The sequence below is a fragment of the Orcinus orca genome, chromosome 10 (assembly GCF_937001465.1).
Source record: "Orcinus orca chromosome 10, mOrcOrc1.1, whole genome shotgun sequence".
Taxonomy (NCBI): domain Eukaryota; kingdom Metazoa; phylum Chordata; class Mammalia; order Artiodactyla; family Delphinidae; genus Orcinus; species Orcinus orca.
Window position 1 is genome coordinate 80786840 of NC_064568.1, and position 25122 is coordinate 80811961.

Here is a 25122-nt window from a genome sequence, read left to right on the forward strand (position 1 = left end):
CCCTTATTTCCGGATGTTTTATAAGGGTTTTTTTTTTCCAAGTTGTGGTTTCCTGACCTGCTGCAGAGTAAAGAAACTCAGCCCGGACATTGGGCTGAAAGTAGACTAGAAGTCAGAGCATGGAGGTTTAGAACGCAGGGAAATAAAAACATAAAGGCAAATCGTTTTAAAAATATATTCAAATCAGGTATGTTTTTCAAACCACCAACCTCTAGTGGCATCCAGGGGGAAAAAGTGAATTTCGAGAATCTGTGGGTGGAAAATAGAATCACAGCATCTTTGGGAGAGGTTCTTTGGTTCAGTGAGACCCGTTTGCCATCTGAATACCGTGGCTTGAAGTACCCCATAAAAAACGAAAATCTGGACGTAATTACTACACCATCCTACTTGCCAACGGGTAAGTTAAAGGTTTTCTCGCCTTATGAGAAGATCACAAGTTCATTTTGAAAAACTTAGTTTATTGAAAGATATTTAAACACAAGGAGAAACAAAAAAGGTGTTTCAAGCCACTCTTAAGTATCGATTAGTAATTAAAATATAGCAAATCTGAAATGATAAATAAAAGACCAATTGCATATTGCGATTTTTTTCTTTTCTTTTCTTTTCTTTTTTTTTTTTTTTTGCGGTACGGTACGCGGGCCTCACACTGTTGGCGGCCTCTCCCATTGCGGAGCACAGGCTCCGGACGCGCAGGCTCAGAGGCCTTGGCTCACGGGCCTAGCCGCTCCGCGGCATGTGGGATCTTCCCGGACCGGGGCACGAACCCGTGTCCCCTGCATCGGCAGGCGGACTCTCAACCACTGCGCCACCAGGGAAGCCCTGTTTCGATTTTTTAGCTTTGTTTTTGAGGTGTAATTTATATACAGTAAGATTCACAAATCTTACATATACAGCTCAATGAATTTTTATTATGTATACGCCCCCGTAACCACCCAGTGCACAGTAAGGAGCAGTCCCATCGTCCCTAAATGGTTTTTTTGTTTGTTTGTTTGGTTTTTTGCGGTACGCGGGCCTCTCACTGCTGTGGCCTCTCCCGTTGTGGAGCACAGGCTCCGGACGCGCAGCCTCAGCGGCCATGGCTCACGGGCCCAGCCGCTCCGCGGCATGTGGGATCTTCCCGGACCGGGGCACGAACCCACGTCCCCTGCATCGGCAGGCGGACTCTCAACCACTGCGCCACCAGGGAAGCCCCCTGCATGTATTTTTAATTTTACTGAACAGGACTAGACACCTGGTAATTCTATATTTGAAATTTAGGCCAACTAATTATTAAATTATGTTTGAGGGTCTCCAGGACTCATTGTGCCCTGATAAGTATTTTAAGTATAAGCTGCCTAAACAATATCAATATATATGCCTTCTATTTGTATGTGTATATATATATTTAGTTATTATACAGTTTATAGTTAGCATTTTTTGTGTGTCATCCTAGCGGGCAGATACATCAATCCTTAGTCAAAGGAAAAAGGCTGTCATCTGCCTGCTTGCTTTATATATATATATATATATATATATATATATATATATATAAACAGGCAAAAAAAAGAAAAAAGAAAGAAAGGAATTCTAGATGAAGATTCTGTTTGCAATTATGTAGTAAGAGATAATTACTCATTAACTTGAGAGTACCATTATCACTTGATCATACTGTCATTTTGTGACTATATTGAAGGTAATGCTGACAATATTCTCTTCTCTGAAAACAACTTGAAATTAACACTAAAAGAACCTGGAAGCTTAGTTCAAACAAGAAATCAAATTATTTCCAATGGAAAGTCCAAAGGAGTAGAAATATAAAAACCAAACCTTTGACTCTAACACACTTTTCTGTGGGCTTTAGTTTTCTCATATAAAAGATGAGGAAATTAGAAAATCTGTAACATTCCATGAACCTATGGCAAATTTGGAAACTGTAAAGACAATTCCTTCCCCCCCCCACCCCGTGCCATGGGGCTTGTAGGATCTTAGTTCCCCGATCAGGGATTGAACCCGGGCCCCCCGGCAGTGAAATCACAGAGTCCTAACCACTGGACGGCCAGGGAATTCCCAACAATTCCTTTTAGAATTGTGGAGTTCAGCACATGGAACCATCCTGCCGTGGTTCTGGATAAAGACTTGATTTCCCTTAATGTCTTTATCTTCATCTGTGAAGGACATTCAGATTTATTTTAAATTTTTATTTTATATTGGAGTATAGTTGATTAACAATGTTGTGTTAGTTTCAGGTATACAGCAAAGTGATTCAGTTATACATACACATGTTTCTATTCTTTTTCAAATTCTTTTCCCATTTAGCTTATTACAGAGTACTGAGCACAGTTCCCTGTGCTATACAGTAGGTCCTTGTTGGTGACACTCAGATATTTAATTGGTATTTCTCCCTTTCATTAGGGCGTAAGATCTTTGAGCAGAGAAAGTGTTTCCTTCGTTATTCCCTGCTCCTCAAAACTGCTCAGAAAGGACAATCAATCAGGTTGCTAAAAGAAAAAAGTTAGGGGCATTCATATGTATGTCATAGAGTCCGGTGGAGCCAATGCCCTCCTCTACCAGAATGAAGAAGCAGGTGTCACCTGATGAAGCACGGCATCTATGGTTTCCATATCTGCTTACATTCTTGCTTTTCCTCTGCATCCCTTTTCATTCCACCCTAGACCTAAACCAGTCTCACTCCTTGTAGAGCAAAAGTATGCAGGAAGCTGGTGAAAAACAGATTGCAGAGTATATGTAATACTTACAGTTTTCCATGTCCTCAAGGACCAAAAAGTCCCAAAGGCACAGAACAAACCCATAATAAATATTATTTATACTTACCAAATGATATATATCTTTGTTCAAACCAATGAACAATATTGTAAGTTGCAGAACTTTTCACACAACACCTGTGATTAATAACTAGTATTAACAGCACAGGGAATATAGTCAATAATACTGTAATAACTTTGTATGGTGACAGATGGTAACTAGACTTATCCTGGGGATCATTTTGTAATGTATAAAATGATCAGATCACTATGGGGTACACCTGAACTAATATAATATTGTAAGTCAATTATACTTCAATTTTAAAAATAAATAAAAGTAAAAATAAAAGGAATATCTGGAACACACAAAACCCGAGCTTTAGGCACTCCGGAAGTGCCATAATCCATTATAGCTTTTTGACATTAAACTCAAAGACCACAAAATTTTGAAGGTCAAAAACTACACCTCTAGGTTTCAGAGCAGCTTAAGGAATAACCTACAGGTCCAGGCTTTCCCTGACCAAGCAGATCTGTTTTCTTCTGTGATATGGACCAATCAGAAGCTTCTCCCGATGCTGTAGCTAGGGTCAACAGCACCAAGACAAGCAGACCCATTTCTTTTTCTGACTGCTCTACTTACTAGCTGTGTGACTGTGGAAGCCCTCTTAACCACTCTGTACCTCGGTTTTCTCACCTTCAAAATTAGAACAGAAGTAGCATCCAGCTCAAAGAATGGTTTGAATATTCAGTGAAGTCATAGCAGATGGAAAATATTGAGAAAAATGTCTGGCATATAGTAAGCACTAAATAAATGTTAACCATTGGTGGTGGTGATAGTGGTGGTGTTGGTGGTAATTAGTGTTTGGAGAGGGGTCAAGAGATGTTGGGGAGAAAGGAGGGAAGCACACCAGCACATTCTGGAACAATTCAAACAGCCAAATTCAAGCCCCCTTCCGACTCCCACCCAAAGTTTACAGCGGAACCAGTTCACACACTTCTTTGAGTGAGACCGTCTTTGCTGCAAATTGGCTAAAGGAGTATTCATAGAGTATTGGTTGGCTCAGGTTCTGCCAGTGTTGAAAGCCATCAGAGGCGTTTACTTCATGCTTAAGGAACATTATGGAAGAAGACCAAATGGTCCCTGGAGTTAGCCAGCGTGTCTGGTAAAGACAGGAGAGCCCCATAGCCTCTGCCCCATCTTTTGCTTCCTGTAATCTTTTGGATTAGATATGCTACAAAGAGCAGGAAAAGCCAGGAACCAGAGAGCATCAGTGATCCGATTTGCCCGTTAGATTTGACAACATAGTTGACCTGCCAATCAACATAGTTGATTCATTGTCATTTGCCAAGGTTAATTTCAGCAGCCAGGTTTCTTAGTCCCTGAAAAGTCATCTTCGTTCTTTTGGGGTTTTCTTTTTTCAGTTTTATTGAGGTATAATTGAGAAATAAAAGGTCATCCCCATTCTTAATTGCACAAATTTCACAGAAGCTCTGTTTGAAGAGGTTTGCTTCAGTCCTTAAAGACTTACAGGGAGAAATTACCAAAAACTTGCTGAGTGAATACAGCATATGAGATTCTCTATTAATAACTCCACTCTGTAAATCTGTCTAGATTTGTGTGCAGTTTTTAAAAAAAATAGTCCTTTAAGCTTTTAACTGTGCCAGTGTGATGAAATGAAGAGATTTAGCCATGTAAATCAACCAATCAAATATTAGTTGAGCACCTATATACCTAATTCTGTCCTTGACCAGAGACTTCAGGTCAGCACTGCCCAACAGAAATATAATGCAAGACACATATATAATTTAAAATTTTCTAGTACCTGCATTTTAAAAAGTAAAAAGAAACAGGTGAGATTAATTTGGCAATATGTTATTTAACCCAATATACCTAAAATATCATTTTAACATGTAATCAATGTTTTAAAAGTATTAATAAGGTGTTTTGCATTTTTTATACTGACTTTTAAAAATTCAGTGTGATTTTTATACTTACCCACATCCCAATTCAGATTGATTACATTTCAAGGGCTCGATCACCACGTGTGGCTAGTGGCTACCATATCAGACAGCACAGCTTTAGAGTATAAAAATCTATCTCTTAAAATAGCTTATGATTTAGCTTGAAATAATAGCAATAATTTATTGAACATATACTCTATGCCAGACACTATGCTAAGTACTTTACTATGTAATCTTATTTAATCTTTTCAATACCTTGTGATGTGGTTATTTTTAATCCTCATTTTACAGGTGAGGAGACTACAGCTTAGAAGATCCCAGAATCCCATACCAGTAATGGACAGAGGCAGGATTTGGCCCCAATCTATATGTCTTTATCAAATAGCATTTAAGAACAAATGAGTATGTTAAGATCCAAATGCAGAATCTAACCCAAAAGACTCAGTAGAATTTACTTAAATATTAAGCAAACAGATATTTTATATTTTAAAATACTTTACTTGAGTTAAAAAGACAGTGGATTTTATTTTTACCTTAGTACATTATAGTTTTTCTTTTTCGTTTTACCGTTTAAGGTGTAGAGGGACCTTTCTCTGGACACGATGGATAGTTTAAGATGGCATAGCATTACACTACATTGTAAATCAACTATACTTCAATTTAAAAAAAAAGTTGGGCTAGCATCTGTATGTGTCTTGTAACATTTGTTTATTCATTCATTTAATCAATTATGTGTGAGCTATGTATGAGACAGTGAATTAGATATTATTTATAATCAGTTTGTATTCTATCTTATCCTTCAACTAAACTGTACATCATTATTTTGAAGTTTCAAAATATTTAAAATGCCTGTCTTTATTCATCCAACAGAGCTTTGAGATGCTGATACTTATTCATACTATAAATAATATTACTGGTATTTTATTGTATGCAAGATACTTAGGGGGATACGGAGATGAATAAGATGAAAAGTTTACAATCCAGTATGGAAAATAAGGCACAAACATAAATAACCATGAGGAAAGGCACATGTGTTCTAGGCGTGGTACAAGGTGCCATATGCATTAAAAATGGCAGATTTTTATGCGTATGTTTGTGAGGCACCTTGGGGTACAAGCTGCAGGCATAAATTTGCACAGGAGTGATGAGGGGAAGCTAAAGAAAGGGGGTAGTATTTGATTTGAGGATCAAAAGGTGGGCAAGGGCTTCCCTGGTAGCGCAGTGGTTGAGAGTCCACCTGCCGATGTAGGGGACACGGGTTCGTGCCCCGGTCCGGGAAGATCCCACATGCCGCGGAGCGGCTGGGCCTGTGAGCCATGGCCGCTGAGTCTGTGTGTCCGGAGCCTGTGCTCCGCAACGGGAGAGGCCACAACAGTGAGAGGCCCGCGCACCGCAAAAAAAAAAAAAAAAGGTGGGCAGTATTTCCTCTAGGGAAATGTGACAGCAGTGACATTCTAAGCAAAATGTAAAGGCAACAATGACCAACTCCTTGGGAGAGACTGAGGTGGCTGGAATGAAGGGTCAGTGGGACAGGTGGGTGCAAGGTAGCACTGGAAGCAATCAGGTGTATCGGGCCTGACGGTAGAAGACACTCACCAGCAGAGTAAAAGGACTGTGCTGGAGCTAGTAGGCAAAAGGGAGCCATGGATGGCTTTTGAGCAAAGGAGAGACAATATTAAAGTCGTGCATCAGGAAGATTATAGACAGAGAATGTGTAGAAATGATTATTTTAATAAGATAAAAAGAAAGGAGGCCTGGAAAGCGTATTCAAAGAAGGGACAGAAAGAAGAGGATGAGAGTGAGACATTCCAGAGTAAAAATGGACAGATCTAAAAGCTATTTGGATGGAAGTGGGAATGACGGGGAGAGAGAGTGAGAAATTACATATATGTAGAATAAATACATTCTCATACACAGGCCTCACACATAGTGCCTCAAGGGCTTACAAAAAGCATATAGTTGCTAATGATCTTTATTTAGAGTGAATAATTATTTTGCAGTTAAGACACAGAAAAACCAACTTAAGAGACAAGCAGGTATCCTTAAAACACCAGTAGTTGGGAGAGGAATACAACTGACATTTAGTTCCACAACGTTTTCTAGGACAGTATGGAAAAGGAAGGAAATTTATATCTTGTTGAATTTTAAAACAAGATATATATAAACTATACCTTAGTAAAGTGAAATATATATAAATTATGCCTCAAGCAAGTTTATTCTAAAAATCTAAACAAAGAAAATAAATCATTAAAGCACCATGACTGCGTGTGGTCAGCTAGTGGGCAGGAGAAGGGCCGGTGCTCTTTGAAGCAAGCTAAGTATTACTTTTAATTGGCTCCATGCCATTTGCCTAAAAACCCACAGTTCCAGTCCACAGCATTTAGAATCAGTTTGATAGACCAGAGGCCAGGGTTTGGAAAGACTGAATCTCATTGCATCCTCTACTCACTGAACATTCGACAACATAGGAGCAGAATTTGAAAGCTGTTTGTGAAGCACCCTGGTATACAAGCTTCAAAAATGGTTGTTCTGATCACTCATCTGCCCTTTACAGAAATATACTAAGATCGCCTCCTCCATGCCCCATCCCCCAACTCATACCCACAGTTCACTTCCAGTACCTTCCTACATTCTTCTAGCTCAGTTGTGGGAATCTTTAGATAAAAAGAAATACAAGCGTTAGTTATCCTTTTTCCAGCCGTGCACTATTCTGTTGGTTTTAGGAGTGTAGAAAAACCATTAACACTCTAATTTTATATGTTAAGTGCTACAATGCTCAAAACAAAAATTTATGAGAAGGTGAGAGGTTTAGTGTTAACTTCTTTCCCAAGCCTTTCATTGGATTCTTTGATAAGCCTCCAAAAAATATCTCTGATCTGAAACCAAACCCAGATGGATATTCTTCCTGGCCTGTGTTCATCTGGTTAGCCACCTGTTTCTCTCTGTGCTAATACAGGAAGGGGATATGAGAAAATGGAAGGTGTTGGCTTGGAGCCGTAGAGGTCTGGGGAAGGTGGCTTTTAAAATAATTATCCTTTATTCACTGCCACTTTCCAATGCCACCTTCATTAATGGAAATGCAAAGTGTGCCAACAATGTTCATTAAAAATAAATGAATATCAGGGTGTATGCTAGAATTGCAGAGCAGGAAGTCAACTTAGAGGTCATTTAGTCTAAAGCCTCATTTTATAATCTAGACAGCTGAAGTCCAAAGAAATCCAGTTAGATTCTAAAATCAATATATTAAGTAGAGATTTTTTTTAAAGGTAAAGAAATACTCAGGAGACAACAAGACCCTGAAGGAAAGGTAGATTTGAGCAAATCAAACATTTAGAATTGAACAGTATAGTTACTGAAAGAATAAATCAAGACTGGTTAAAAGAAGAGACACATCGAAAAGAGAAATAGTAAACTAGAAGACGGAGCTAAGAAAATTGCCATATGCAGCAGAATGGGGAAAATGAAAAATATTAGAGAAGTTAAGGGAAATGAATGATAGAAGGAAAAGGTTCAAATATATCTAGTGGGGATTTCAGATGGAGAAGAACAAAGGAAATAATAGCTAAAATTTTTCCAACATTGATCAAAGAATCCTCAGGTTAAAAAATCACAATGGATCCTAAGCAAGGAATATTAAATTAAACCTTCACTTAGACACACTGTAATGAAACCCAGAAATATGGGGAAAATATTAAAAGCAATCTCAAAGAAAAGAGGAACATTTTAGACTGACAGCAGATTTCTCAACTTTAATAACAAAGGCCAGAAACAATGGAATAATATTTTCAAAGGTCCAAACACAAAAAACCAAAAAAACCCTAGAATTCTATACCTTGTTAAACAATTTTTTTTAATTAATTAATTTATTTTTGGCTGCATTGTGTCTTTGTTGCTGCACGCAGGCTTTTCTCTAGTTGCAACAAGCAGGGGCTACTCTTTGTTGCAGTGTGCAGGCTTCTAATTGTATTGGCTTCTCTTGTTATGAAGCACAGGCTCTAGGTGTGCGGGCTCTAGAGCGCAGGTTCGGTAGTTATGGCTCACGGGCTTAGTTGCTCCACGGCATGTGGGATCTTCCCAGACCAGGGCTCGAACCTGTGTCCCCTGCATTGGCAGGTGGATTCTTAACCACTGCGCCACCAGGGAAGTCCCTATACCTTGTTAAACTATTACTAAAGAGGCAAAATACTTTCAGAATAACACTTTGGGCCCTTGTTGAATGGACTGTGTATTTGTCTGCTAGGACTGCCATGGCAAAATACCACTGGCTGGATGCCTTAAACAACAGAAATTTATTCTCACAGTTCTGGAGGCTGGAAGTCCCAGATCAAGATCTGGAAGGGTTTGCTTTCTGGTGAGAGCTCTATTCTTTCTATTCCACCTTCTTGCACATGTCCACCTTCTTGCTGAGTCCTCACATAGCCTTTCCTTTGAGCATGTGCAGAGAGAGAAAGAGCTCTCTGTCTTACACTTCTCATAAGGCCACAAGTCCTAGTGGATTAGGGCCTCACCCATATGACCTCATTTAACCATAATTATCTCCTAAAGACCCTATCTTTAAATACAGTCAAACTGGGGACAAGGGCTTCAAGATATGAATTTTGGAGGGACACAGTTCAGCCCACAGCCAACTTCCAAAGGATACATTTCAGGAAGAAAGAAATTGAATACAGAAGTAAGGAATGGGATGCAAAAACAACAGTGAGCGAAGAAACTGGTAAACATAAAAGTAAATCTAAAGAAGTCAATACAAATCTAAATAAGTCAAATCTAAAAAGCAATAAGGGTACAAATGAACTTATCTACAAAATAGAAATAGAGTTGCAGATGTAGGAAACAAGCTTATGGTTACCAGGGGGTATTGGGGAGAGGGATAAATTGGGATATTGGGATTGACATACACACTACTATATATAAAATAGATAACTAATAAGGACCTACTGTATAGCACAGGGAACTCTACTCAGTACTCTGTAATGGCCTATATGGGCAAAGAATCTAAAAAGAGTGGGTATATGTATATGTATAACTGATTCACTTTGCTGTACACCTGAAACTAACACAACATTGTAAATCAACTAGACTCCAATAAAAATTTTGAAAATAAATACATTAAAAAAAACAAAAAAATAAAAGCAATACTGATAATAATGACTAATTTGGAGGGGGGCAAAAACTAGATGGAAATAACTAGCATTGTCCAATAGGACCTTCTACAATGATGTAAATATTCTATATCTGCTCACTTCAGTTTGGTAGCCATTAGCCACATGTGGCTACTGAGCACTTAAAATGTGGCTATGTAACCAAGGAACTGAATTGTTAACTTTACTTAACACCAATTAATTTAAATTTAAGTAGCCACATGTAGCTAGTGGTTACCATATTATACAGCACAACTTTAGGTATAGTAACATGGTAAATTGCTAGAGCTGATCAAAGTTAAATATTTTAAGGTCTTTATTTATTTGGAAGGAGAATGACATTTTGAAAGCAGTTAGGTTAAAAATTTAAGGGTAAAGACTAGAAAAATTGAAATAAAATTTATCACTGCCAAAGCAATAAAAGGAAAAGAGGAATAAAGAAAACACTGTTGATACACAGAAGACAGGAAAAGAGGTGGGGGAAAAAAGAAAAGCTGGGTAAATAGAAAGAATAAGAACTATTATAGAATAAATAAGAAATGAATTGGTTTATTCTTATAATGGAATACAGAAGTTTAATCAAGAGAATGCCGAGTGAAAAACTCAGGTAGCGAAAGATACGTACAGTACCTTTTATATAAATTATCTCCTGGCCTCTCGTTTAAGCCCTCCAAGCCTTTCCCTCTTGCTTCACCACCTTCATGGGTCCTCTCTGAGACGTTCAAAAATTGAAACCTTGGGGACTTCCCTGGCGGTCAGGGTTAGGACTCCGCGCTTCCACTGCAGGGGGCTCTGTTCGATCCCTAGTCGGGGAACTAAGAGCCCGCATGCCGCGAGGAATGGCAAAAAAAAAAAAGTTGAAACCTTGAAGCCTTTTCTTCCTCCAGCCCTAAGCTGGGACACTCAAACTAACTTCTGGGGGAGCTTTGTCAGGAAAACAAGGGAGACAGACTAAGGACAAAGTCTGGAAATGGGAACTTTTTGGGGGACCCCAGAAGCACCACAGAATCCTGCAACTGACTTGTCTCACTGTGGGAGCCACGGCAGGGAGCCATGGTCAAGAGGCTAGCAGAAAAGGATGTGGCAGTTCCTGACACCTAGGGTTCATGCTCCTCCTCCCCTGTGTCCCCGCTTGAAGTGTGGAGCCCCCAACAGCCTTCGCACACCCAGCCTTGGCCTTCCAAAGCCAGCCCTAACAGTCCTCTCTTTTCAAGAGGAGTCAGCTGGTGCTTACAGCTGTGGGAGGTATCTTAGCAGAGACAGCAGTCTGGCCCAGCAAGATATTTCTGTTAGCTGTGCTGCGGGAGCTGATCTGTTCTGTTTGATTTCCATTGAAGGGATTTTCCAACAAAGATGTTTGTGCAAACGGTGTGATGGAGGGTGACTGGCCCCACCTGCTTCCTCATTGGCCAGCCAGCAATTGACCAATTTTAGCCTGGCTTCTGCCTGCACTAGGCTGTGTCCCTAAAGGGGACCCCAGCCTCTTGCTGTCTTTGCTCAAGAAAATACAGTGCTGCCAAACCACAAGATATATATAGTCCCAACCTACATTGCCAAACTGTTTTCAGTTATTTTCCATTCACACCCCCTTCTGTAATTTTCCATTTCCCCATAGCCCCCTTTTTAGCTCCCACAGTTTTCCCTAGCCTCTTTTTGTTCTCCACTTTCACTTCCCTATAGCTGCATTTAGTTACCTCTGTTCTCCCTTTTAAAACTTCAGCCACCTTTGTCTTAGTTGGAGTTGAGCCCAGTTTATTTTGGGTCTCTCTTCCCTACTGCAGTAGTCTGAATAAAATCTGTCTTACGCCTTCAACAAGTGTCTGGTGCTGTTTCTCTTTAACAGGGCCAGTCCAGGACTTCCACTGATGGCTTCAGCCCTCACACCCCCAGGCCAGGAGCCAGCAGGACATCCCAGGCACCACAGCACGATCCATCTGGGGTCCACTGGGCCCCAGCAGAGAGCTGACACCTGCTTGCCATCATGGAGGAGCCTGCCGTCAAGAGGCGCCTGAAGATGATTCAACTCAACACTTCAGTCTATGAAGATGTGGCCGGGTGTCTTCCGGTGCAGGAATATGTCTCGTATACACACCACTGTCATATCAAGTTCAAGGCCCTCAGGGTGCCTACAAGAAGGCCCACATGGCTATTCTGTGCTCTGGGCCAGCCCCTCAGGACTGCCCCTTCCATGAAGAGATGGATTGGGTGCTGCAGATCAAGAGATGGATTGGGTGCACCAGCCCAGCCCACCTCAGGGAGCAGACCCGGCCATGGGATCTTGACCACCACAACCAGCTGACCCAGCAAAGAAAAAAAAAGTCATTAGCAGAAAGATGGGCCAGAAGAGTGCTCTCCTCAGCAGCAGCAGCAGCAGAGGCACCAGAACCAGAGGTGGAAGATGGAGACAGAGCATCAGTTTAAGCTAGAAATGGAAGTGTTGGAGCTGCCCATGACCTCCGACTTGAAAGCCCGGCTGGTACCCAGACCAACAAGACAACCGAGATGGAGATTAGCCAGGATGCCTAAGAAACTGGGCCAGGTAAGTGGCCAAGTGGGTTCTACCAAAGCCCTAATGCCATGGGACTGGGTGGAGAGGGAAGTCACAAGTGATAAAACCCAGGTTGAGATCCCCTCAAAGGACCTGGAGCTCCTAAAAATTTAAGAAAGCATGGTTTCACTGCTGGTGTTGGAGCCTACTTGTTAAAGCTGGAAAGGACACTGGGAGACCATCTTTTTTTTTTTTTTTTTTAGATGTTGGGGGTAGGAGTTTATTAATTTATTAATTTATTTTTGCTGTGTTGGGTCTTTGTTTCTGTGCGAGGGCTTTCTCCAGTTGCGGCAAGCGGGGGCCTCTCACTATTGCGGCCTCTCTTGTTGCGGAGCACAGGCTCCAGACGCGCAGGCTCAGTAGTTGTGGCTCACGGGCCTAGTTACTCCGCGGCATGTGGGATCCTCCCAAACCAGGGCTCGAACCCGTGTCCCCTGCATTAGCAGGCAGCTTCTCAACCACTGTACCACCAGGGAAGCCCTGGGAGACCATCTTTGACTCTTACATTTTACAGATGAGAAAACTAAGCCAGGGGAAAGTAATTTGCAGAAGGTGACAGACACTACAAGTTAATGCTAAGGCTGACACTAGAACCCCAGTACAATGATCCTTCCACTGGCTTATAACTGACTCTTGCCTTCAATGTACTTTATAATGGGGCATCATGGTAATCTCTTCCAGTCTTAAAACTGGGGCTTGGAAAAAATGGAATAAGGAGAACAGCTAGTATTTCTCTCTCTCCTCCAACAGAAGTCCAGAGGGGACCAGTCTCCAGACAGAGAACAGCCTCAGAGAGAAACTTCGTCATCAGCTCCTGGGGTGTCTACAGTGCCCCCTAGAGCACAGGTAAGCCAGTGCGCCAGCTCCAGCCCAGAGCCTGACCCTCAGGTGCCACCTGACTGTTGTTGCCATGATTGCCACTGATATGGCAGCGAACAGGCGCCTGGCCAGTGAACTGGCCTGGGAATCAGCTGCCCGGCTGCAGGGCCACTGAGACCAGCACAATTCCCACATGGCCGTCCTGGTCCAAATGGTCCACCTACACCCAGCCCCAGGAGGCAGTAGCCATTCTTCAGGACAGAATGGGCTGAGGGTGACAACTAACTGTCTGAACCTACACTGGAACATTCTCTCTTTTCTTTTTTTCTTAAAAGATATAATTTTTATTTATTTTTGGCTGTGTTGGGTCTTCGTTGCTGCACGCGGGCTTTCTCTAGTTGTGGCGAGCGGTGGCTACTCTTTGTTGCGGTGCATGGGCTTCTCATTGCAGTGGCTTCTCTTGTTGCCGAGCACAGGCTCTAGGCATGTGGGCTTCCGTAGTTGTGGCGTGCGGGCTCAGTAGTTGTGACATGCGTGCTGTAGAGCGTGGGCTCAGTAGTTGTGGCGCATGGGCTTAGTTGCTCCGCACATGTGGGATCTTCCCGGACCGGGGATCGAACCCATGTCCTCTGCATTGGCAGGTGGATTCTTATCCACTGTGCCACCAGGGAAGTCCAGAACATTCTTAATTGTGTGATATTATGGTAAGCATTTTGTGTATGAACTTTTTTAGTCTTTGTAAGCACAGATACAGCCTATTTTAGGCCTTAAGGTCTCAAAGCATCCTTGGTGTCTTATTTAGGGTGATATAGTAAAGAGAGTAGAATACACAGATAACTCATAATGCTCACCTCCAACTACTAATCCATGGGGATAGGTGTTTTAGTGGATATTTTCAAACTCCCTGAAGGGAAGACAGTTACCTGTGATGCTCTATCACCAAATGATGGTAAAGCCATGGGAGAGTTTCTCTCTTTCTGTGCCTTTGACTGTCTCAACCTCTGGCTCCATTGTTCAACTCCCCCCTCAGCCCAGGCCTCACTGAGGTCATGACCAGACCTCTAGGTAGGCACCTGCCTTCTGTGGTTCCAGAAGGTTGAGAATGGCAGGGACAGGAGAAGGAGGGCCCCTTCCCTCTTCCCTTCTCCTGCCACCCAGCTCCACCCAGGACCTGGGACTGATTCTGATCATCAGCCAGACTCTCTGAGGCTCCAGAGAACGCTGCTGGGTCTGCAGTGAGCAAGCACAGTGACATCATTTTCACACGGGAAGTGGGGCGGTGCCAGAGCTCCCTGATCTCAGTGGGGCTCCCTCATGTTACGGAGAGAGAAGTCGAGGCCTGGAGAGATTCCAGGACCTTGGGGTCCTAGGAGATGGGCTTCCCAGTTCAGAACTTGTCCAAGTTGAGGGTCCACCCAAAGCTTACCTTAATCTCAACAGACCCCCAACTACTATGTTCCCAGCAGTATTCTCTCGGCAGAGGGCAGGTGCAAGTGAAACATGGGCCTGAGGTGTGCTTCTACTCTCCCGATCCAAGCTTTGAGCGCCACCCTTCCCCACTGGTCACTGATTCCAGCTGTTTAGGGTTCTGGGGCCCCAAGACCAGCCCTCCTCTCACTTCAAGCCTGAAACAGCTCAGGCCTAGGCTTGTTCCTCTTCCTTCTGAGCCCCAGATTAGTAAATAAACACCTGCCGCATCTCAGCAGTGTCCCCTAAGCAAAACAAAGGCTTCCTTCTCTGCCTTATTTTCATTGTTAATATTAAAAACCACCTATTACCATACCACCACCGCTCCCAACCGATAAACCTTAAAGGAGGTAAAAAGAGTAAGAAAACTCTTTTTAAGTTACACTTTTTAACTCCTAGAGCTTTCTCACTGTGGTATAGTCTTCACCCTGTAATCCTCCCCACACCCCACCACCCACTTTCCCACCCTCCCTCCACACACACCCACCCTCCAGTGAGGTTTTTCACTTCTAGGACGTTGTGTGAGGAAAGGAGAAAACTGGAAAAGGGGAGGGGCACGCGGTAAACACAGCAAAATCAAATTACAGCTGCGTCTGGGGGTTGTCCAGCTCCATTTCTGAAGATGGGGAAGCCGAGGCTCCTGTCCAGCTCTGCAGAACTCCAGCCCGCGGTTTGCCTCTCATTCTTGCAGCTCAGCATCAACTGGGTGGGCGACAGTGGGCCAGGAGGAGGGCTGCCTTCTGAAAACTGCTGGAAAGGGCAGGGCAGCCGCAGAAACTACCTCTCCCTGTAATCCCTCAGGTTAACCCAACCTGGAGAACGGGCAGCCCCATCGTCCAATGAACTACTGGGCTGCAGTCCTAGGACCAGCACGACATAAAGAATTACTGAAAGGGGCTTCCCTGGTGGCGCAGTGGTTGAGAGTCCACCTGCTGATGCAGGGGACACGGCTTCGTGCCCCCGTCTGGGAAGATCCCACATGCCGCGGAGCGGCTGGGCCCGTGAGCCATGGCCGCTGAGCCTGCGCTCCGCAACCGGAGAGGCCACAACAGTGGGGGGCCCGCGTACCGCAAAAAAAAAAAAAAAAAAAAAAAATTACTGAAAGGCACTGACAGCTGTTCAGATAGTTCTTTTACGTGTGCTTCCAGTAGCCCCAGCACACATCGGGACCTCTCCATGACCTCCTCTAGGTCAAGCCACCTTTTCTGGAGGTGCCAAAAGGTAGCACAGATGGAAACCCCGATGTCATGGAAGGCACACCAAGCCCTAGATCTGCCCACATGGTCAGAGGCACCGGGGAAGCCAGCCAATACGGTCCAACAGCTGCTTTCTGCGGCACAGAGGGAGGCAATTTCATGTCCAGTCACCACCAGAAGAGGGTGGGTGCTTAACAAGGAAGAAGTTTCTGTGTGTTCTGATCGAGTACCCTCTGCACACATGGCCGTACAGTTGAGTCTCCAGCCCTCCTGCATATTCCTGCTCACCTCCTAGCTGGTCCTGCTGCCCCCAGCTGCCTCTCCTTCCTCTCCAGTTCATCCCTCTTTACTACTAAGGGTTATCTTTTTTAAAGGCCAAAGTGATCAGGTCATCCCCTGATTAAATTCCATCAGTGATTCCCTTTGGCTCTTAGGAATACGTTCTACCTCCTTAGCTTGGCCTGTGGCCCCTGCCTGCCCCTGCAGCCCCATACGTCCCCTCCCACTCCCACCATGCCCTCCAGCCTGCAGAACTGCCATTCTCCCAGAGGACCACAGTGTGTTACCCCTGTGCCTTCTGCAAGTCCCACTTGTGTTTTAAGTGGCTAAGTTTGTGGCAATTTGTCATAGCAGCAGCAGGAAACCAATAAAGATTATTCTTTGAACAGAGTTGGTTCAGAGAAGAGCAGGTTTGTATGCACAAGTGTAAGTGTAGATAGATAGATAGATAGATAGATGATAGATAAACGTTTATGGCTTTATGGGTGATAAAAGCAGTGCTCAGGAAAGTTAAAGTTGATAGATGGGCCACTATCAACTGCTTGGGCTATAAAGCAGCCATGCCCCTGACCAGCCTGCATGCCCTCTCCAGGTACTTTATAAAAAGATACAACACCTTGGAGCGTTACAAACATCAACAACAGAATAATTCTTAGGAATGGAAAAGGGAGGGAGGGTTAACATGGAAAGAAGAAAGAGGTTCTGAAGGTGGAATTCAAGTGAAAAAGCAGGATGGATAGTCATCACCCCGAGTTGGCCTGGCCTGGAATGCCAGGTGCCAGCTGATGGCTTGATGCACCTGGAACCTGAGCTGCCTTTGTGCCTCATCCTTTGCCACTCTGCAGGCTGGTTCTGCTCCATGCCATAGTGAGGGTGGAGGCTCTGGTCCAGCTCTGGGCATTGGACCTCTCCTCAGACAATACACAGATTGTGGAGCCAGGAGCAGCCAGTGACCACCTCACAGAAACACGCTGCTTCCCCATGCCTTACCCTGGCCACACTGCTCCACAGTGCCCCAGCCAGCCAAGAGCGCCTGTTGGAACACAGGTCCTCGGGGGTGATGGGTTGCTGGAACCAGGCTGTCAGCCCCTGATGGAGAGGGCACGCTCCACCACCCACTGGGACAAGCCTTGCGGCGCCCCCGTTTCTTTTTTTGGACAGTGGATAAGAGAGTGCCTGCATCTCCCCTATGGCAAAGCTGACTTGCTTCCAACACATGTGAATTATGGCTGGATCACGGGCAGCTGACAAACACTTGGCTGAAATGAAGGTCAGGACCAGCACGACATAAAGAATTACTGAAAGGCACTGACAGCTGTTCAGATGGTTCTTTTACATGTGCTTCCAGTAGCCCCAGCACACATCGGGACCTCTCCATGACCTCCTTGGTCAAGCCACCTTCTCTGGAGGTGCCAAAAGGTAGCACAGATGGCAACCCTGATTTTGTGGAAGGCACACCAAGCCCTAGATCTACCCACACGGTCAGAGGCACCGGGGAAGCCAGCCAATACGGTCCAATAGCTGCTTTCTGCGGCACAGAGAGCGACAATTTCATGTGGGCGGGCTCCATTTGAAGCTGGGGGGCCAGCTTTTTGCAGATGCGGTAAAATGTCTCCTGAGACATCCGGAAGGCTTGCTTCCATCTGTGGGGCTTAGTCTACACACTCAGAGGCCCTGCCAAAGATGAGGCAGTGTGGAGAGAGCCCTGGTCCTGGGGGCTCTTCTTCCAAGGAGGTAGGATACAGTGGCTCTATGAGCAGGGTGTGGATGACCACGGATGGAGGATGGCTTGATTCAGTTGGGTCAGAGCAGCCACCTGTCAGCCTCCCCACTGTCAGCCACAGTGTGGCAGCCATGCGGCCACTCCCCAGCTGGATCACCGAGTGTGCTTGGGAGTTATGGCCATCGCTGAGCTGAGCTGAGCAGCGGTGTGTGGGTGTGTATGCTTTTCCTCATGATGGTCAGTGACATTCTTCTCCCCCAGGTGGGTGTGGGCACCAGGAAGCTCAAGGCTGAGTTAGCTGATGAATATCAGGCCTGCCATTATGAACCTGCTAAGGGTGTGAAAGTAACTACATCTGTGTAAAGCACACATCTGCATCCTCTGCCCATTTTCTTACAGACTCAGCAATACAAGAGCCAGGATAAAATGGCTCAGAGCAAATAAAACTAGGTTCTTAGTGGGGATTTCAGACTGTCTTCTTTTCTTCACAGACTTCCTCTCCTTAATGACTCCTTCTAAAGGACTTTAAATTTCACCAGGCCTTCTGACTCTCTTCTCCAAGCAAACACATTGGTGAAATTCTATGGAAAGCCCCCTCCCACACACTAAAATCAAACAGTGCCCTGAAAAACCAGACTATTTCACAGGTTTTACTTGCCCTGATCATGCAGTGCTCCCACAAGGAAACACATGAAAAGATAGTATTTTTTTGGACAAAAAGACAAGATCATTTTCAATCTCAGGTTCCTGGCTTTTAGTTAAAATTTTAACTCTGGATTTTGACTTCATTATTATGAAGAAGGGCCTGCTTCACAGGAATGCAGAAAAAGGACAGATGAATTATTCCTTAGAGCCTTCAGGATGAACAACCACAAGGAAGAACAGACTTTAATATTAGCACTGGCTATTTCTAGATCTGAGAGTTCTGGCATTGCCAACTCACATGGAATGCCCTTATGAGCTCCTAGAGCTGGAGCTAAGAGGCTGCAAAGGACTTCTGCTCACACCACTGCAGTGCCTCTCCTGATACTTTTCCTCCTAATGAAAATCGACTTCCATAATATTATGTGTCTTTTAGGCTGCTCTTTCTCTAAGAGCTAGTGTCCATCCTAGACAGGACTAGGAGTCAGAAGATGATGCATTTGTATCCTAGCTCTACAGGCTGTGTGATCTTAGGAAAGTTACCATCCCTCTCTGTTTTTCAAGTGAAAACAAATAGGTTAACTCACCTAACCCTAAAGTTCCTTGCTGCGCTAACATCCTCAGGTTCGTTTCAAAGTCCAGATCCCACACGATGTCAGCTGAGAAGGTGGCTGAAATTCTACATCTCAGAGCTTGTCTCCAGGTAGCTTAATAAATATAATATGGTAAACATGATTAACTGAACAGTGCATTCCACAAATATTTACTGAGCCTTATTATGTTTAAGAAATTACAATAGGCACAGAGGATAAAGTGAAATAGCCATCATAGATACTAAATTTCATGTTGGTTATTGGATCAGCAGCTTGGAGAAGGAATATGCAGTATTTAGTCATCCTCTTCTATGTAGCTGTTTGTAACTGAAAAGTCGCTTGCTGTTAATTTTTGACTTGGGCAGGACTGAATATTCTGGCACTTAAGTCTTTAATGATTTAGATGATTCCTTTTATGGAGTAATTAAACATATTTCCTAAAACTCTATCTGGGGAAGAGTTTATTGGTCACTGTCACAACCTTGGAGCTGACTGTAGTCTCATTGTAATAGCATATTCCCTGCCCAACTGTCAGGAAAATTATTCTCACTAAACTTTTGGCATCTTCCACTTGGAAATGACAATGTACCTAACCCCCACTGATCAAGAGGAAACGTGAGTTTCTCTTCCGCTTTCTTTGCCTTATGATTTCCTTTGGTGTGAGACGTCCTCATGACCCATCTTCCGCAATACCTGCTCCTAACGTGTTCACAACTCCGGGCTTCCTCCTTACTTACTACTAACACCTTATTATCCTAGATGTCAGGGCTTTTCACAAATCATTTAAACTTCCTCTGAGCAGTCCCAGACTGATCTCACTAGACCCTATGAGGAGAGATGTAGGTGAAGGGGAGTTTCCAGCTAATTTTCTCCCTATCCCATTGCCTACATACGAAGCAAGTGCTTCTGCTGCAGCTGCTAATAAGCCGCTTTCTACTAATTGGTTGGTGAAAAGAGAAAGGAAAATGAAGGTTCCTACCTGGCCCCGCCCCACACCTTAAAAAAAAAAAAAAGGATGAAGACGGTTTAAGAACTTTATTTTCCCATTTAGGTTTGAAACTTCTCTCACAGAAGCTGGTCCCCAGATCCCCTTTCTCAAATCCCTCCGTTCTGCCAAAGGTTTCCTTTCCCTCCCCATACCCCGCCGCCCACAGTTTCTAAAGGAAAAGGTGTTTTATTAAACTTGAAAACCTGCACTACGTCTTTGCAATGCAGGTGCCACCGATGAACAGAAAAGACTGACCTAAAATGCCTCGCTTTCCCTCCTCCCTGGTTCACCTCGAGAGGGACTTAATGTTCACCGAACTTGAGCTTCAGCCTCCAAGCGGAGGCAGGTAAGAACCCGCGGTCCTCGCCCCGCCCACAGCGCCCCCATCCCCAAGGCACTGGAAGCCAGTGGTCCGAGAGGTGTCCACCCGCAGCCCGCACCCACCCTGCAGCCCAAACTGCCCACCACCCGCTCCTCTTCCTCCCCGCCCCCACCGTACCCCTCACCCCGCTCCTCCTCCTCGGCTCGAACCCACGCCCCCCACTCCTACTCCTACCCCCGCCCCGCCGCCCTCCGCTCCTCCTCCTCCCCCCGACTCCCCCCCCCGCCCTCTGCTCCTCCTCCTCCCCCCGACTCCCACCCCCCGCTCCTCCTCCTCCCCCCACCCCTACCCACGCTCCTCCCCCCACCCACGCTCCTCCTCCTCCCCCCGCCCCCCAACCCCGCTCCTTCTCCTCCCCTAGCCCCCCACCCCTCGCTCCTCCTCCTAATCCCGCCCCCCACCCCTCGCTCCTCCTCCTAATCCCGCCCCCCACCCCCCGCTCCTCCTCCCCCCGCCCCTCCCCCGCCCCCCCGCTCCTCCTCCTCCCCCCACCCCCTCCTCCTCCTCCCCATGCCCCCCGCTCCTCCTCCTCCCCATGCCCCCCCGCTCCTCCTCCTCCCCCAGCCCCCCACATCCCGCTCCTCTTCCTCCCCCCGCCCCCCGCCCCCCACCCCCCGCTCCTTCTCCACCCCCCACCCCCCACGCCCCAATCCACCTCCTCCCCCCACCCCCCCGACTTCCGCTCCTCCTCCTGCCCCAGCCCCCGACACCCCCCTGCTCCTCCACCTCCCGCCCCCCACCCCCTCCTCCTCCCCCCGCCCCCCACCCCCCACTCCTCCTCCTAATCCCACCCCCCACTCCTCCTCCTAATCCCACCCCCCAACCCCCACTCCTCCTCCTCCCCCCACCCCCTTCCCCTGCTGCTCCTCCTCCCCCCGACCCCCGCCCCCACTCCTCCTCCTCCCCCCAACCCCCTCCTCCTCCCACCGCTCCCCACCCCCCCACGCCCTGATCGACGTCCTCCCCCCCGCGCCCCCGCCCTCAGCTCCTCCTCCCACAGCCCCCCACCCCCCCCGCTCCTCCTCCTAATCCCGCCCCCCCACCCCCACTCCTCCTCCTCCCCCCACCCCCCGCCCTCCGCCAATCCTCCTCCCCCTGCCCCCAACCCCCAATCCCCTCCTCCTCCCCCCGCCCCCCAACCCCCCATCCACGTCCTCCCCCCGTGCCCCCACCTCCCGCTCCTCCTCCTCCCTCTCCTCCTCCACCCCCACCCCCTGCTCCTCCTCCTCCCCTTGCCCCCCCACCCTCCGCTCCTCCACCTCCCACCCCACCCCCCCATCCTCCTCACCCCGCCCCCCGCCACGTGCTCCTCCTACTCCCCCGGCCCCCCACTGCCCTGCTCCTCCTCCTCCCCCCACCCTCCGCCCCTCCTCCTCCCTCTCCACCCCCACCCCCCGCTCCTTCTCCTCCCCTTGCTCCTCCCCTTGCCTCCTCCCCACCCCTCCAACTACCCCAGCCTCCCACACCCCTACTACCCCGCCCCATGCTCCTCCTATTCCCCCACCCCCCCCCCCGCCGTTCCAACTCTTCCCCTCACCCCCCACCCCCCCCCGCTCCTTCCCCTCCCCCAGCCCCCCAGCCCCCTGCACCTCCTCCTCCCCCCGCCCCCCGCCCTCTGCTCCTCCTCCCCCGACCCCCGACCCCCTGCTCTTTCTCCTCCCCCCGCCCCCCACTCCCGTTCCTCCTCCTCCCCCGCCCCCCCGCTCCTTCTCCTCCCCCCGGCCCCACCCCCACTCCTCCTCCCTCTGCCCCCCACCCCTGCTCCTCCTCCTCCCTCTGCCCCCCACCCCCCGCTCCTCCTCCTCCCCCCACCCCCGTCCTCCACTCCTCCTCCTCCCCCACCCCCGTCCTCCACTCCTCCTCCACCCCCCACCCCCCACTCCTCCTCCCCCCCGCCCCCCACCTTCCGCTCCTCCACTTCCCACCCTGCCCTCCACCCCCCACTCCTCCTCCTTCTCCCCCAGCCCTCACCCCCCGCCCCCGCTCCCGCTCCTCCTCCTCCCCCCACTCCCGCTCCTCCTCCCCCCGCCCCCCAACCCGCTCCTCCTCCCCCCGCCCCCACCCCCCCACGCCCTGACCCACGTCCTCCCCCTGCGCCCCCACCCCCACGCTCCTCCTCCCCCCGCCACCTACCCACGCTCCTCCTCCTCCCCCCGCCCCCCGCTCCTCCTCCCCCCGCCCCCACCCCCCGCTCCTCCTCCCCCCGCCCCCACCCCCCGCTCCTCCTCCTCCCCCCAGCCCCCCCACATCCCGCTCCTCCTCCTCCTCCCACCCCCCAAACCCCTCCTCCTCCCACCGCCCCCACTCCTCCTCCTTCCCCCACTCCCGCTCCCGCTCCTCCTCATCCCCCTGCCCCCCAACCCCCTCCTCCTCCCCCCACCCCCCACCCCCAACCCCCTCCTCCTCCTCCCACCACCCCAACCCCCTCCTCCTCCTCCCACCGCCCCCCACCCCCCACGCCCCGATCTACGTCCTCCCCCCCGCGCCCCCACCCCCACGCTCCTCCTCCCCCCGCCCCCTACCCACACTCCTCCTCTGACCCCCGCTCCTCCTCCTCCTCCCCCCACCCCCGCTCCTCCTCCTCCCCCGCCCCCCACCCCTTGCTCCTCCTCCTAATCCCGCCCTCCACCCCCCCGCTCCTCCTCCCCCCGCCCCCAACCCCGCTCCTCCTCCCTCCCCGCCACCTACCCGCGCTCCTCCTCCTCCCCCAGCCCCCCTGCTCCTCCTCCTCCCCCGCCCCCCACCCTCCACTCCTACTCCTACCCCCGCCCCCACCCCAACCCCCTCCTCCTCCCCCCACCCCTCACCCCCCAACTCCCTCCTCCTCCCGCCACCCCCCACCCCGCAACCCCCTCCTCCTCCCACCGCCCCCCACCCCCCCACACCCTGATCCACGTCCTCCCCCGGCGCCCCCGCCCTACGCTCCTCCTCCCCCCGCCCTCCCGCTCCTCCTAATCCCGCCCCCCCACCCTCCACTCCTCCTCCTCCCCCCGGCCCCCACCCCTGCTCCTCCTCCTCCCCCCGCCCCCCACCCTCAGCTCCTCCACCTCCCACCCGGCCCCCCAACCCCACTCCTCCTCCTCCTCCCACCAGCCCCCCACCCCCCCCGCTACCCGCAGCCCCGCACCCCGCTCCTCCTCCCCCGCACCCCGCCCTCTGCTCCTCCCCCATCCCCCACTCCCGCTCCTCCACCTCCCACCCTGCCCCCACCCCCCACCCTGCCCCCCACCCCCCACTCCTCCTCCTCCCCCAACCCCCACCCCCCCCGCTACCCCGCCCCCCCACCCCCCGCTCCTCCTCCTCCCCCCGCACCCCCACCCCCGCTCCTCCAACTCCCACCCCGCCCCCCACCCCCCACTCCTCCTCCTCCCCCCACCCCCCCACCTCCACTCCTCTTCCCCCCCGCCCCGTCCCCTGCTTCTCCTCCTCCCCCACCCCCCACCCCCCGCTCCTCCTCCTCCCCCAGCCCCCTCGTCCTCCTCCTCCCCTGCCCCCCCACACCCCACCCCTTCTCCCCGCCCCCCTCCCCCACCCCCCCACCAACCGCTCGTCCTCCTCCCCCCGCCCCCATCCCCTCCCGCTCCTCCCCCCGCCCCCATCCCCCGCTCCTCCTCCCTCCCCCTCCAGCCCCCCCACCCCCCGCCTCGCTATCTCCGACCCTCCTCAGGTTCTTTTCTCTCCCTCTCATTCTTTGTTTCCCTCCTCCTCGCTTCCTCCAGGCCTACCTGAGTCACTTTTTTAAAGTACCTTTTTTTCTTTTTTTAATTTCCAGTTAACGGGAAGGTTTCAAAAGGAGTCAGAGGAACCCCCTCCTGCCGTTTATCTAAATTCGCCAATTGTCTCCTTTTGCCCCATTTGCTGGCCTTTACCCTCAGTAGTAGGGGCCCTCTCTCCCTGACCAGGCCACCTGGAGGTCTGTCCCTGCCACCCACTGAGGGCCCTGCAATTCCAGGGATGGGAAGTTGACTTTGACGTTAAAGAAGTTAAAGAACAGCAAAATCCTCCTCAGGAGGGGACAGATGACTTCGAGTACCTTCTTAGACCTCGAAACCCTGGGCCGCTGACTTTGCCGCTATTCACACTTGAAGTGAGTTTATCAGCTTTTCTCCAGTCAGACTCTTAGCTGAAAGCAGATCCTCGTGCAAAGAAGAGTTGATCCTCAGAGACAGGTCCAGGGCGAGGGTGTCGCCCGTCAGGGACCCACCTGAATTGGCTTCTGCAGTTTGGGAACTTGGCGCTCACCAAGGGAAAGCTAGAATGAAAAAAGTAGAGAACAGGGAGAGAAGAGAGAAAGAAATAAGTTCTCCAAGGAAAGAACAAACCAAGACCTAAACAAAACCAAAACCTACACGTTCTGGCTTCCCACTTCCTATCTTTGCAGTAAAGGTTTCCCTGAGCGAGCGACTACTAAACAAAATTCACGTAAGTGATAGTCCTTGGTGCAAGAAGTCGGCCACCAGGGGGACGTAGACTGTCGGAGAAACATAGGCTTAAATTCAACCTGCAACGACAAAATTACTCAGGCTTTGTCAGCGCTGTCCTAGTTCTGTTGCTTCTACAACCAGCTGTGTGGCTTCCAGAGTCCAGTGTAGACGACTGGGAGGCTGTCTGCACCTGGGACGTTGAACAGTCTCAGAGTCC

The 25122-nt window shown here is 48.9% G+C and overlaps 1 protein-coding gene and 1 long non-coding RNA gene across 2 annotated transcripts; both read left to right on the top strand.

The window, feature by feature from the left end:
• The first annotated feature begins 44 nt into the window (after positions 1 to 44).
• On the top strand, positions 45 to 14165 carry LOC117198701 (uncharacterized). The gene is made up of 3 exons (XR_004479920.2): positions 45 to 397; positions 11688 to 12383; positions 13143 to 14165. It is a non-coding gene; the product is annotated as an uncharacterized LOC117198701 (long non-coding RNA).
• A 3671-nt stretch (positions 14166 to 17836) lies between these two features.
• On the top strand, positions 17837 to 24097 carry LOC125965632 (basic proline-rich protein-like; the record flags this gene model as incomplete). Its single annotated transcript, XM_049716156.1, is given in 10 exon segments — positions 17837 to 17887; positions 18138 to 18221; positions 21641 to 21895; positions 22446 to 22890; positions 23021 to 23077; positions 23245 to 23286; positions 23409 to 23631; positions 23691 to 23745; positions 23748 to 23923; positions 24067 to 24097. Coding segments are annotated over 10 exon segments (1419 nt in total), but the record flags the coding sequence as incomplete, so codon positions are not given.
• Between the last annotated feature and the right edge of the window lie 1025 nt (positions 24098 to 25122).